General features: G+C 35.5%; 1 protein-coding gene across 3 annotated transcripts in view; it reads left to right on the top strand.

Annotated features, from left to right (window-relative positions):
- The window catches only part of SEMA3A (semaphorin 3A), a 496493-nt gene that overhangs the window by 457598 nt on the left and 23005 nt on the right, over positions 1-15890 (top strand). For all 3 annotated transcript variants that reach the window (XM_036864239.1, XM_036864240.1, XM_036864241.1), the window contains one exon: positions 2111-2202. In XM_036864239.1, the coding sequence (XP_036720134.1) occupies positions 2111-2202 (92 nt within the window). The remainder of the gene's footprint in view (positions 1-2110; positions 2203-15890) is intronic.

Consider the following 15890-nt stretch of genomic DNA (forward strand, 5'->3'; position numbering starts at 1 on the left):
GGAACCAATTTCATGAGCACGTTGAATGTCTGATGATGTGGATGGCTATCGGTCAGCACAGAACAGGGTCATCTGTCAACAAAGTAAATTGATTACAGTAATTTTATCTTTTAAGTAAGTTACACATTGATCCTAGTTGAGTAACCTGATTCAATTTGTGTGAAATTGTTTGAAATACTACTCAGTAAAACTTGATCTGGGACACAGATAAAGTTATTTTGGGGTATTGGAGACTGATCAGAGGCACTGAGTATATTAACCTAATTTACCTTTAATCTTTGGTGTTAAGAGTAGTCTAAGGTCCTGTAAACAGAAGGATCTGCTTAAAAGAGGGATTTTTTTTTTTGACTTTACAAGGGATACACTAGCAACCTTTGTTGGTCTCATATAGCACATCATATTGATCCCCTGAAAATGGTTATCTGTGCTATGAATACATTGAATTATTTTTCTGGTGTAACTTTACTGGTAAGATTTTCTTCTCGAATAATTAGACTGTTTAATTTGATTAAAATGAGCCAATTGAAGCTAAAAATAATTGATCAACTGATCAGAAACGGAATGTTGAAGAGTCAAATTTTTGAATTTAATAAATCCCTGTTCTTTATTCTATCAATAATAGGAACCCATCTGTAAATACTGGAAAATAGTAGCTTCTTAACCCAACTTAGAGTAAAAGTGCCAGCTCTTATCATTAAAACAATTTGTCTCTTTTAACAATGAATAAACAGTGCTTTAAATCTCTATAAAATGTATTCATTTTAACAGTTTTCATTATTTATGGTTCTGAATTTAAAAATTTTTTAGTACTCTGAAGTTGATTGAACAGCATGTTAATTAAACCAGTTTGCTAACCAAAATTGATTAGCCAGTTATTGAAAAGCCACTGTAATAAGTAATCCAGGGTGTTTACTTTGAGAAATCAGATTATTGTCATTTATCAGGTAATGGTCATTGAGCTGTTGTTAGGGGCCTCTAACTACTAGAGTCTTCCTCGTGGGAAGAAGATGAGCAGCCAGGCTCTGAGGCTCTAACTACTTTTGTTGCTTGACAACATTCCTTCCATTTTGCTTATGAAGTATTCATAGTAGTTCCTGGTTGCATAACAAAAATGGGAAAAACCTGCAATGTCTAACTGGTAATTTTTTTCTTTTTTTAGTTTATTTTGTTATAGAATGAAAGATTCTTTAAATTAATTCTATAGTGCTTTACAATTTTCAAAAGTTTCACACAGATGATTTCATACAACCCCATAATAACCCTTTTTTTCCCCTACCCCTATATTGCCCCTCCCCCTTCTGCCTCCCCACTGGTAACCACTCATTTTGTTCTCTGTATCTGTGAGTCAGCTTCTTTTTTTGTTATAGTCACTAATTTGTTGACTTTTTAGATTCCATGTATAACAGATATCATACAGTGTTTGTATTTCTGTCTGACTTATTTTACTTAGTATAATGCCCTCCAAATCCACCCAAGTTGCTATAAATGGCAACATTTCTTTCTTTTTTATGGCTGAGTAGTAGTCCATTGTATATACATATACCACATCTTCTTTATCCATTCATCTGTTGATAGCAATTGTAAATAGTGCTGCTAGGAACATTGGAGTACATGTATCTTTTTGAATTAGAGTTTTGGGGTTGTTTTTTTTGTTTTTTTTTTTGGCTATATACCTTGGAGTGAAATTCCTGGGTCATATGCTAGTTCTATTTTTAGTTTTTTGGGAAACCTCAACACTGTCAAACTGGTATTTTTAGTTTAGTTTTGTTTTGTTTTTGAGACACCTGATAGTTGAGATTAAAAATACAAATCTTCCAACCTAGTGATTATTATATATATATATTTTTTAATTACACAGGTTTAGGATAAAATCATCTCCAAAACTTCAGATATTTCTAAAAATTCAACTATTTTTATTCCATAGCTATGTTTATACTTTATCTAGTTTCATGAAATGCATTTGTATATATTACTAATGCTGTAACAATAAAATAAATTTTAAAATGCTGACGTCAAAATGTTCTTTCTGGTCAAATACTGATTTCATTCATTAACACTAAACTCTGTTCAGATCTATTTAAATTGTGGTCTTCTCCACTTTCTTTCAAAGATGTTGGAACCGTTCTTAAAGTAGTTTCAATTCCTAAGGAGACTTGGCATGATTTAGAAGAAGTTCTGCTGGAAGAAATGACAGTTTTTCGGGTGAGTGCTGCTTAATTTCAAGTGTCAACAAGTTCCCTTGTATGTCTTTCCCCCAGGACAGCTGCACAGCGAACTTGGTATGGACAAGCAGTCTAGCATAGCCTTCTAATTAGCTTGTCAATTAGAAAGCCAGACACTAGTCAAAATAAACCTTGAAACTTTCAATGCTAGTTAAATCACAAAATGTAAAGAAATATATCCTTGGCTCATATTTTGTTTTCTCAATGATAAATTATATGATTTACATTTTATATTGTTTATGTAAGTTACCTCAATGAACAAACCCTGTGTGCCTCCTACCCTCCAAATCCCCTCTTTCACACTTAATGGTATAACTGGGATGATAGGTAACTTCCATGAATGTCTTAAAGGAAATACATTCAGAATGATAACGGAATGAAGACATTTCAATAATTTTTTAGCTTATTTGTGAATTGTTTTATCATATTTTCCTAAAGAAATCATTTGTTAGCAAAAAAAAGTTTCTGAGGTTTTTATATCACTTGTGGAAAATCTGTTATGAATTCCTAGTCTACACAATTAAGAAGAGTACAGATAGTTGTCCTTTTGTCCTGAATCACTGATGGCCCAAGTAGGTTTATATAGGATTGGGGGTAGAGGCAGCAGTATATGGATTGAAGTGAGGGAGGAAAACTGAAGTAATGTAACATACACCACAGTGTTCTGTTGTTCCTTTTAGAAAGCCAGCTAGGGGGAAGAGTTTGAATTGAAGCACACCTTGATATAAATCATTTATGAAATATAACAGAGAAATAGATGCCTATCAAAGGTGTTATTTCAGTTTTTGATAAAAAAGAAGGCAAAAGTCTGAGACATTTATAACTGCAAAATAAACTGGAATTAGAAGAATTTCATGGACAGAAAATGAGAAAATATTAGATCTAGTCTCACAATTTAAAATTATCTCATTTAGTCTCCAGAAATCTCAGACACTTTATCTATAACATGAAGTGGATGGATTAAAGTTTTCAGTTGATTAAATATTTTGATTGTAAGCAAAGTCTTCCCAAGACTTCTTTTAGCCCTATACTTGTAGACCAGTTTATTAACACAATAGAGCTCTTGCTCACTATTCAGTAATACTTTGAAGAGAAAATAAAGTAAAATATGCAAGCTTTTAGTATATATATTGATTCAAGTAAAATTATGATTAGCTTTGAAACAGATAACTGGTACATCATGACACAGACATCTTGTAATAACTAAACAATGTTCTAATGGGAAGGGCTTAGGTTCTTCAGTCATAGCTACATGGCAGTTCTGTTTGGAACACATACAGTCCCTCTGAGCTTCCCTAGCAGGAAAAATGATACCTACCTCGCAAGGAAGCTGGAAGAATTAGAGACAACTATATGTAGAACATCCAGGACAGTGTCAGCTCCTGTGCTCAGAATCTTATTGTCAATATAATTTTACTTGTTTTAGTTTGTCTACACTGAATATAAGCCACATTCTCAGGAGCCTTCTCTACTAATCCTTGGTTTAAGTCTTAAAATAACACAATCATCATAATTCTAGTATGATTTTTAAAATCAGGCACTTGGACCTTACTTTGTCTGGTGTAGAATGATGACTAATCCCTATCTTTCACCAAGTCCCATTTCATTATTTATGCATTGATACTTTATCCTACAAATTCAAAAATACAGTTATGCAAATAGACTATGTCAGTAATACAGAGCCCATCTAGATTTAGCAAACAAATTATGGGCACTGAGGGGCAGATACATATATTGCTGTCTTGTGTCCATTGTTGTGTCTCCAGAGCCTAAAGTGTGTTTTCAACCTACATTTATTAAATAAATAAAGGAATCAGTATTTATGCAAAAATGAAAAATGAGAAATTAAAGAGTTTAAGGTCTTCCTTAGGGGGAGACTCCGCTTAAAGTGAGGTGCCAGAGTATGAGGAAGATAAACCGAGAACAGCAAAAAGTTATCCTGCTGATTATATCCCATATTATTCTAGTAGAAAAAAATTTTTACCAATTCTGTATTTTTGGAAATCTATATTACCACCACTGTTGCAAATGAAGTTACAGGAATACTAAAATATTGTTAACTTTAGAATTTCTTAACTATTTCCAGAATCTTTTACTTTTGAATTTGTCATGGTTCCTTTGCATATTCCCCTTCAGTTATAGTATATGATTATAACAAGTTCCATTTACTAATTCAACTGTAAACAAACATGTCTACCATGGTCCTGGCACAATGCTAAGTTCTGGTGATTCAGAGATGAACACTATAAACATGGTCCCTGACCTTGTGTAGCTTAGAGACTCTTCCATGTTATCCTTCATAGTTTCAAGTACTTAATTTATTATCTTTTAGTACAATTAAGTTTTATCTTGTAGAATTGTATCATTATGTCATGCCATTTAAAAAACTAAGGTTCTTTTTATCTATTATTTAATTATTTTCCAGGATTTTATGAATCAGAATATGTATAATTTTGCAGTAATACTGTATTCTAGCTAATTTTCATTCCCTACATCTCTGGGATTTTAAGTTTACGTTTCACATCTTATCTATGTTTTTTAATAGTAAATCAAATTTTAGTTTAAAAATATTACTTTAAGCTGATCTATTAAATGACTTTTAACAAAATCTTGGGAGGTTGGAAGCCAACCATCTTGCCAACACAAATATTTAATGTCTATTAGATTTTGTTAGTGTTTTGCAGTTTCCAGAGAAATACACAGCCAAATTACACCTATGATAACTATTGAATGACTTTTTTGTGGTTCTTTAAGATATCATGAGAGAGGTTCTTTATTCAGTTTTTAACAATTAGGTATAAATACGTAATATTGTGCTTTCATGGAAATGATTGTTTATGAGTTTATAATATTGTTAAAAGGTTGTTTGCAACATGGGACACATCTTCCAGAGATAAATGTTCCATTTTTCTCCCATATTCTGTGCTATGCATTGTTGTCATTATTATTTCTTTGGCACTCAGTAGACAAAATGTATTTGGGCAGAGTTTAGAGAAATATTTTCTTTCAACATTCTATTCTATCAGGCAAAGTTCATACATATATTGTGGTCTAGCAATTGGAATATTTCACTGTCAAACTTTGTTTAATTTTGCAGAAGGAGGGCAAAAAACACATTAAAGCAATTTCTATATACACTGAAACAAGCAGAGAAATGTTACAGTTTCTGTATTTTTATTTGAGCCTTGCAAGTCATTCCATTTAACATAAAATAAAATTTGAAAGGGTTAACTTGAGCACTGTGGTAGTTTGACAAGGTAAATAGACAAGGAACAGATTTAGGGTCCTGGTGGTATCTGATACTCTTGGATTTTAAAAAGAAAGACATTTAATATCAACCAACCAGTTAATTTTAGCATAATATCATCTCCAGGAGACCATGTTCATTATGTGTCTTTGCTAGACTGAATAACCAAACCTCATATAAAATCCAGAATTAAAGCCAGTACTATGTCCATTGCCATCTTGAGGTTGGTTTTAGGAAAACACCCTGGCTAATCACAGAACATTCCAGTGGTTCCAGTTACATCTAAGATACTTTTTTTTCTGGGTGAAATCAAATCCCGATCCAGAGTATAGAAAGAAAAATGTTCCTCAGTAATAAAATTTCCATTTTAGAGTAAAATTTTTGTAGGTAACAAGATGTGAGATAAAATTGGCCTTGGTATAGGACTCTAGAAATGACTTTAAATAGCCATTATATATTCAAAATGGTATCAAAGTACTAACACAAACCTGATTCCAAATATTACTTGTAACCATAAATTTGTGTTTGAATCTCATTTACTATGTGATTCCAAACAAGTTGGTTAAAGTCAGTTGAGCCTCCACTTCTTCATTTCATAAATTTTTTGTTTTTTTAAATGAAGATTACTGGTAAATTGTAGCTATTTTTAACTAGTTATACAAATGAAAATCTCATTTAAAATAAATGCTTGAAAATTCTACACCTATACCTTGTTAAAAAAATATTCAAAAGGGATGAAAACCAGACTTATGCTGATTTTTACTTTACTCACCTCGAGATTTTTTTTTTTCCAGTCCAAAGAGGGTTTTACTTTTGAGACAGTGGGATGTTCAAGTCACAGTGCATTTAGTACAGTGGGTTTTATTTATAGTCCTATTGACTGCAAAGGATTGCAAGGCAGTTACGTTGATAATGCATGCATTTTAAACCCAATTTATGCAATATTCCATGAACAGCTGAGCAAATAAATGAAAGAGTTTAATTTTCATTCAAATGTAAATCATAATTGATGCTTTCCAAAACCTAGTCTATTAACTCATTCTAAAGGAGCATCAGCATGCGTAGCATCCAAGGAGCTCTGTCAGATTCTCCTGGGATCAGCAGGATGAAAAGCTCTGCAAGTGTGCAAGTTTAATAAGGACTAGATTAAAATATCTGAAAAAATTTTTTAGCAAATTAGAGTCATAGAAAATCTTGAAAAGATGCTAAGTTTTTAATTTCATTTTTACTTGAACTCCAATTAAATTTGCACTTGAAACCAGTTTCATGGAAATGCTTATGAAGCTACATCTGTTTTAAATGAAAGTTATATTCACCACCAACTAGGGCTCAGAAAAAAATATAGCTTATTTAAATGGATGTCATCTTAATATATTGTCTATTAAAATTCAACCGCAGGCAGCATATAGCACATCCTATTCCAAACTGTTATTAATTTCCTGGTCTAAAAAATAAGTAAGTTTCTTTTAATTAAGAGCTTCTAGGATCTTAATTGAAGAACGTTAAAATTATAATATGGCACAATGGAGTTTCTTGTGTATTGGGGTTTGTTTTGTTTTACAATTTATGTATGAAGTGATCATTTCCATCTACCTTACAGACATTTAATTTTTTGTATTGTCAATGAATGTGAAATGTCTGAAAATTCACCAGCTTCACTTTTGTATAGTTTCACTGAAGTTTTTAAAAGAACTGAGACATAGCTAACTTTCATTTTAATTATACTAGCTGTTGATTCTCTAAGAAGTACTTTCCTTGTACCTTGGCTCTAAAATTTATTTCATGAAAGTCAATATGAAGTTAGCTGCTTACATAACCACATAACCATTTTTCCTGTGAAACTCTTGGAATGGAAGAAGCTGCTATGGAATATTTTCCTAACTCTTTTAAATTCTTTGTTTGGGTTCACTGATTCCAATATTATATAAACCTAAGTACAATAGTCAATTTTGTCTTTTAAAACTAAAAATCTATGATGAATTGGCCCCTTGATTTTTGTGATTTGATGCTACTAAATTCCAAAGATCTTATTTCTGTATAGAGAAAATTGGTAGATATTTCTTTCATCATAGTTGTCTTTATGATTGACAGTTCCTATAGAAAATTATTTTTAATATCGTTAAACTCTGAAAATGGGAAATTATGGGAAATCCCTAACTTATCCCATCAAATTAATTTACATTCTAAATCATTTGTCTCATTTGTGTCTCAGGCAGGTTGTCTTAAATTTGTTAACAAAATTCTGTGCTCAGCTTAGATGTCAGGGTTCAAAGTGGAAATTTGCAATTCTGCAGTACTCAGGGGGTAATTAAAGCCACAAGAGTGGATAAGCCCACCAGGAACATAATGTGGCATCCAAAGAAGAGTAGAAAGGAGTCAGCAAGGCAAGGCAAATATATGAGGAATGGCTGGAGATAGAAAAGACTGAAAAAGGCTAAGAATAGTCAATAAAGAGTTTCAAGGCATAAAGAAATCTAAAGGAAGAAGCAGTCAAGAAGAAATGAGTGCTCAGTAGTGCCATATCAAACAAGAAGTCCAGCAATAATAATAGACTGAAATCTTCCATTCAGCATCAGTGATTTCTCTTGCTGAGAATCGTAGGCCACCTCTCTAGAGTAAGGGCTAGACTCAGTGGGCTGAGGGATGAATGGCACTGAATGGGACATGAAGAAGTAAAGATGGTGAGTATAGAATATTCAGATTATTTTCAAAGAAATTACAGCTAAGTTTAAAGGATTAAGGAAAAACTTCTTTTAAAGGATGGCCTTCTTTATCTCATATACAAATTCAGTTGAAGGAACAGAGTATAATGGGGAGAGTAAAAGAGATATGAGAGAAAGGGGAAAATTGGTAGGGAATTCATTTATTCATTCATTCACTCATTCATTATTTAACAAATATTTATTGACAACTTGTAAATTACACTTAACCTTTGAACAACTTGGGGGTTAGATGCACCAAGCCTCCAGGCAGGGGAAAATCTGAGTATAACTTTACAGTTGACCCTCCATATCTGTGCTTTTGCATCCATGGATTCATCCAGCGCTGATGGTGTAATACTATAGTATTTACAATTGAAAAAAAATCCACGTCTAATTGGACCCACAAAGTTCAAACCCCTTTTCTTCAAGGGTCAACTGTAGGAGCAACAATCCCAGGTATGTGGCAGTGCACGAAACAGCCCAAAATCCCGGGCCTAAATAAGTGTGTCGGGTGGTAAGGGGGTGGGGAGGGCTGGGGCCAGGGGAAGATAAACAAGAAAACATACGAGAGATTGGTTCACAATGACGGAGTAGAAGGGCGTGCTCTCATTCCCTCTTGCAAGAACACTGGTTCAAGATGATGGAGTAGAAGGGCATGCTCTCACTCCCTCTTGCAAGAACACCAGAATCACAACTAACTGCTGAACAATCATCGACAAGAAGACACTGGAACTCACCAAAAAAGATAACCCACATCCAAAGACAAAGGAGAAGCCACAGTGAGATAGTAGGAGGGGTGCAATCACAATAAAATCAAATCCCATAACAGCTGGGTGGGTGACTCACAAACTGGAGAACACTTATACCACAGAAGTCCACCCAAAGGAGTGAAGGTTCTGAGCCCCAAGTCAGGCTTCCCAACCTGGGGATCCAGCAATGGGAGGAGGAATTCCTAGAGAATCACACTTTGAAGGCTAGCGGGATTTCATTGCAGGACTGTGACAGGACTGGGGGAAACAGAGACTCCACTCTTGGAGGGCACACACAAAGTAGTGTGCGCATCGGGACCCAGGGGAAGGAGCAGTGACCCCACAGGAGACTGAACCAGACCTACCTGCTAGTGTTGGAAGGTCTCCTGCAGAGGTGGGGGGCGGCTGTGGCTCACCGTGGGGACAAGGACACTGGCAGCAGAAGTTCTGGGTAGTACTCCTTGGCATGAGCCCTCCCAGAGTCCGCCATTAGCCCCACCAAAGAGCCCGGGTAGGCTCCAGTGTTGGGTCACCTCAGGCCAAACAACCAACAGGGAGGGAACCCAGCCCCACCCATCAGCAGTCAAGCGGATTAAAGTTTTACTGAGCTCTGCCCACCAAAGCAACAGCCAGCTCTACCCACCACCAGTCCCTCCCATCAGGAAACTTGCACAAGCCTCTTAGATAGCCTCATCCACCAGAGGGCAGACAGCAGAAGCAAGAAGAAACTACAGTCCTGCAGCCTGTGGAACAAAAACAACATTCACAGAAAGATAAACAAAATGAAAAGGCAGAGGGCTATGCACCAGATGAAGGAACAAGATAAAACCCCAGAAAAACAACTAAATGAAGTGGAGATAGGCAACCTTCCAGAAAAAGAATTCAGAATAGTGATAGTGAAGATGATCCAGTTCCTTGGGAAAAGAATGGAGGCAAAGATTGAGAAGATGCAAGAAATGTTTAACAAAGACCTAGAAGAATTAAAGAACAAACAGAGATGAACAATACAATAACAAATGAAAAAAATTACACTAGAAGGAATCAACAGCAGAATACCTGAGGCAGAAGAACGGATAAGTGACCTGGAAGACAGAATGGTGGGATTCACTGCTGCTGAACAGAATAAAGAAAAAAGAATGAAAAGAAATGAAGACAGCCTAAGAGACCTCTGAGACAACATTAAACGCAGCAACATTCACATTATAGGGATCCCAGAAGGAGGAGAGAGAGAGAAAGGACCCGAGAAAATATTTGAAGAGATTATAGTCAAAAACTTCCCTAACATGGGAAAGGAAATAGCCACCCAAGTTCAGGAAGCGCAGAGAGTCCCATACAGGATAAACCCAAGGAGAAACACACTGAGACACGTAGTAATCAAATTGGCAAAATTTAAAGACAAAGAAAAATTATTAAAAGCAGCAAGGGAAGAACGACAAATAACATACAAGGGAACTCCCATAAGGTTAACAGCTGATTTCTCAGCAGAAACTCTACAAGCCAGAAGGGAGTGGCATGATATACTTAAAGTGATGAAAGGGAAGAACCTACAACCAAGATCACTCTACCCGGCAAGGATCTCATTCAGATTCGATGGAGAAATCAAAAGCTTTAGAGAAAAGCAAAAACGAAGAGAATTCAGCACCACCAAACCAGCTCTACAACAAATGCTAAAGGAACTTCTTTAAGTGGGAAACACAAGAGAAGAAAAAGATGCACAAAAACAAACCCAAAACAATTAAGAAAATGGTAATAGGAACATCATATAGATAATTACCTAAAACGTGAATGGATTAAATGCTCCAACCAAAAGACACAGCCTTGCTGAATGGATACAAAAATGAGACCCATCTATATGCTGTCTACAAGAGACCCACTTCAGACCTAGGGACACATTCAGACTGAAAGTGAGGGGATGGAAAAAGATATTCCATGCAAATGGAACTCAATAAAAGCGGGAGTAGCAATACTCATATCAGATAAAATAGACTTTAAAATAATGTTACAAGAGACAAGGAAGGACACTACATAGTGATCAAGGGATCAATCCAAGAAGAAGATATAACAATATAAATGTATATGCACCCAACAGAGGAGTACCTCAATACATAAGGCAACTGTTGAGACCTATAAGAGAGGAAATCGACAGTAACACAATAATAGTGGGGACTTTAACACCTCACACCAATGGACAGATCATCCAAAATGAAAATAAATAAGGAAACAGAAGCTTTAAATTACACAATAGACCAGATAGATTTAATTGATATTTATAGGACATTCCATCCAAAAACAGCAGGTTACACTTTCTTCTCAAGTGCGCATGGAATATTCTCCAGGATAGATCACATCTTGGGTGGCAAATCAAGCCACAGTAAATTTAAGAAAACTGAAATCATATCAAGCATCTTTTCTGACCACAACACTATGAGAGTAGAAATCAATTACAGGGGAAAAAACGTAAAAAACACAAACACATGGAGGCTAACCAGTGCATTACTAAGTAACCAAGAGATCACTGAAGACATCAAAGAGGAAATCAAAAAATACCTAGAGACAAATGACAATGAAAACACGACAATCCAAAACCTGTGGGACGCAGCAAAAGCAGTTCTAAGAGGGAAGTTTATAGCTATACAAGCCTACCTCAAGAAACAAGAAAAATCTCAAATAAACCATCTACCTTACACCTAAAGGAACTAGAGAAAGAAGAACAAACAAAACCCAAAGTTAGCAGAAGGAAAGAAATCATGAAGATCAGAGCAGAAATAAATGGCATAGAAACAAAGAAAACAAAAGCAAGGTTCAGTAAAACTAAAAGCTGGTTCTTTAAGAAGATAAACAAAATTGATAAACCATTAGTCAGACTCATCAAGAAAAAGAGGGAGAGGACTCAAATCAATAAATTAGAAATGAAAAAGAAGTTACAACAGACATGGCAGAAATACAAAGCATCCTAAGAGACTACTATAAGCAACTCTATGCCAATAAAATGGACAACCTGGAAGAAATGGACAAATTCTTAAAAAGGTATAACCTTCCAAGACTGAACCAGGAAGAAATAGAAAATATGAACAGACCAATCACAATTAATGAAATTGAAACTCTGATTTAAAATCTTCCAACAAAGTCCAGGACCAGATGGCTTCACAGGTGAATTCTTTCAAACATTTACAGAAGAGCTAACACCCATCCTTCTCAAACTCTTCCAAAAAATTGCACAGGAAGGAATACTCCCAAATTCATTCTATGAGGCCACCATCACCCTGATACCAAAACCAAAGATACTACAAAAAAGAAAATTACAAACCAATATCATTCATGAATATAGATTCAGAAATCCTCAACAGAATACTAGCAAACAGAATCCAACAACACATTAAAAGGATCATACACCATGATCAAGTGGGATTTATCCCAGGGATGCAAGGATTCCTCAGTATAGGCAAATCAATCAGTGTGATACACCATATTAACAAACTGAAGAATAAAAACCATACAATCATCTCAATAGATGCAGAAAAAGCTTTTGACAAAATTCAATACCCATTTATGATAAAAACTCTCCAGAAAGTGGGCATAGAGGGAAACTACCTCAACATAATAAAGGCCACATACAACAAACCCACAGCAAACATCATTCTCAATGGTGGAAAACTGAAATCATTTCCTCAAAGATCAGGAACAAGACAAGGATGTCCACTCTCACCACTATTATTCAACATAGTTTTGCAAGTCCTAGCCACGGCAATCAGAGAAGAAAAATAAATAAAAGGAATACAAGTTGGAAAAGAAGTAAAACTGTCACTGTTTGCAGATGTTGTGATACTATACATAGAGAATCCTAAAGATGCCACCAGAAAACTACTAGAGCTAATCAATGAATTTGGTAAAGTTGCAGAATAAAAAATTAATGCACAGAAATCTCTTGCATTCCTATACGCTAATGATGAAAAATCTGAAAGAGAAATTAAGGAAACACTCCCATTTACCATTGCAACAAAAAGAATAATATACCTACGAATAAGCTTACCTAAGGAGACAAAAGACCTGTATGCAGAAAACTATAAGACACTGATGAAAGAAGTTAAAGATGATACCAACAGATGGAGAGATATACCATGTTCTTGGATTGGAAGAATCAATATTGTGAAAATGACTATACTACCCAAAGCTATCTACAGATTCAATGCAATCCTTATCAAATTACCAATTGCATTTTTTACAGAACTAGAACAAAAAATCTGAAAATTTGTATGGAGACACAAAAGACCCCAAATAGCCAAAGCAGTCTTGAGGGAAAAAAATGGAGCTGGAGGAATCAGACTCCCTGACTTCAGACTATACTACAAAGCTACAGTAATCAAGACAACATGGTAGTAGCACAGAAACAGAAATATAGATCAATGAACAGGATAGAAAGCCCAGAGATAAACCCACGCATCTATGGTCAACTAATCTATGACAAAGGAGGCAAGGATATACAATGGAGAAAAGACAGTCTCTTCAATAAGTGGTGCTGGGAAAACTGGACAGCTACATGTAAAAGAATGAAATTAGAACACTCCCTAACAGCATACACAAAAATAAACTCAAGATGGATTAGAGACCTAAATGTAAGACCAGACACTATAAAACTGTTAGAGGAAAATATAGGAAGAACACTCTTTGACATAAATCACAGCAAGATCTTTTATGACCCACCTCCTAGAGTAATGGAAATAAAAACAAAAGTAAACAAATGGGACCTAATGAAACTTAAAAGCTTTTGTACAGCAAAGGAAACCGTAAGACGAAAAGACAACCCTCAGAATGGGAGAAAATATTTGCAAACGAATCAACGGACAAAGGATTAATCTCCAAAATATATAAAGAGCTCATGCTATTAAATATTAAAAAAACAAACAACCCAATCCAAAAATGGGCAGAAGACCTAAATAGACATTTCTCCAAAGAAGTCATACAGATGGCCAAGAAGCACATGAAAAGCTGCTCAGCATCACTAATTATTAGAGAAATGCAAATCAAAACTACAATGAGGTATCACCTCACACCAGTTAGAATGGGCATCATCAGAAAATCTACAAACAACAAATGCTGGAGAGGGTGTGGGGAAAAGGGAACCCTCTTGCACTGTTGATGGGAATGTAAATTGATACAGCCACTATGGAGAACAGTATGGAGGTTCCTTAAAAAACTAAAAACAGAATTACCATACGACCCAGCCATCCCACTACTGGGCATATACCCAGAGAAAACCATAATTCAAAAAGACACATGCACCCCAACGTTCACTGCAGCACTATTTACAATAGCCAGGTCATGGAAGCAACCTAAATGCCCATCGACAGACGAATGGATAAAGAAGAAGTGGTACATATATACAATGGAATATTACTCAGCCATGAAAAGGAATGAAATTGGGTCATTTGTAGAGACGTGGATGAATCTAGAGACTGTCATACAGAGTGAAGTAAGTCAGAAGGAGAAAAACAAATATTGTATATTAATGCATGTATGTGGAACCTAGAAAAATGGTATAGATGAACGGGTTTGCAGGGCAGAAATTGAGACACAGATGTAGAGAACAAACATATGGACACCAAGGGGGGAAAGCGGCGGGGGGTGGGGGGGGTGGTGTGATGAATTGGGCGATTGCGATTGACACGTATACACTGATGTGTATAAAATGGATGACTAATAACCTGCTGTATAAAAAAATAAAATTCATAAATTAAAAAAAAAAAGAAAACGTGTGATGCCTCTGCTGCTGTCCTCATATTCTGTCAACCTCACCTCTAATTCCCACTGTGTGTCTTTCACTTTTTGCCCCAGCACTTCCCTGACAGGCAAAAGGGCAAGCAAGAGTCACAACTGAGGGTGTGGGAGATTTAACAACCTGTGGACATCCAAAGAGTAATGGAATATTTCCATATTTATATATATATATATATATATATATATATACAACTTTTCTTGGCACAAGCCTTAGGGGATAGTTTTGAGAGTCATTGTCTACTATCCTCAGATTTTGTCTCAGTGGTGACTTACATGACCTACTTTTTATTGACTTTTCCTCCCTCCTCTCAATCCTTAGTTCCTTACTCCTCCTCCCTACCTTCAGATAAGAGCTTTGAGGTATAGGAGGAAACTCACCTCCTATACCTATATGACTCAATATAAATGTCATATATAAATCATATATATACATAGATGTCATATATATGTATTTCTAGATAGTGATAAGCACTCAAGAGAAAAACTAAAGGAAAGGATATGGGAGTGTGTGCACGTGTTGAGTGTGTATGTTGTGCATGTGAAAGAGAGGAGAGATTTGAATAAACACTATGTGATGAGCACATTTGTAAAGTATTTCATATTTATTCATTCATTTAATCGTCTCAGCAATCCTATGAGGAAGGTACCATTGTACTCATTTTTCAGATGAGAAAACTAAATTAGAAAGAGATTCTATACCACACCTAATATCACACTTCTGGCCAAGTTTGTATTACTACTATTTGAACCCATACATTTGACCCCAGAGTGTAACTCCTTACCCTTTCTTCAGGGCTTAACTTCAGTCACCTACGCAGAGGGACCTTTTAGGATTTTGTTCTTCCCACCTAAGCCTCTTTGTTATCAGCTGTCTCTGAAACCCCCCAGCCATCTCTTCTTAGAGTTGTGTTTGTCATTGATGAGACATAGGATGGAGCACAGTTAAATGAAAGTGAATCTAAGAGTATAAGCGAATGCATTCAGGTGACTAGCCTTTTGATGGTCTAAGTTCATCAAAGAACAGCCTTTATTTATGCAACCTACATATGTTTATGATAAGCTTTAGCAGAACACTTTATCAAAGTGTATGTGATTATTACTTCCCTAGTCATGACTGCTCTAGATTAGCCTGTTGATAGAAATTAAAGAGATTATGTTCTCCAGCAGAGACCTGAAGTGTAGGCCTTTGCATCTT

The sequence above is a fragment of the Balaenoptera musculus genome, chromosome 9, assembly GCF_009873245.2.
Source record: "Balaenoptera musculus isolate JJ_BM4_2016_0621 chromosome 9, mBalMus1.pri.v3, whole genome shotgun sequence".
In the NCBI taxonomy this organism is placed as follows: Eukaryota; Metazoa; Chordata; class Mammalia; order Artiodactyla; family Balaenopteridae; genus Balaenoptera; species Balaenoptera musculus.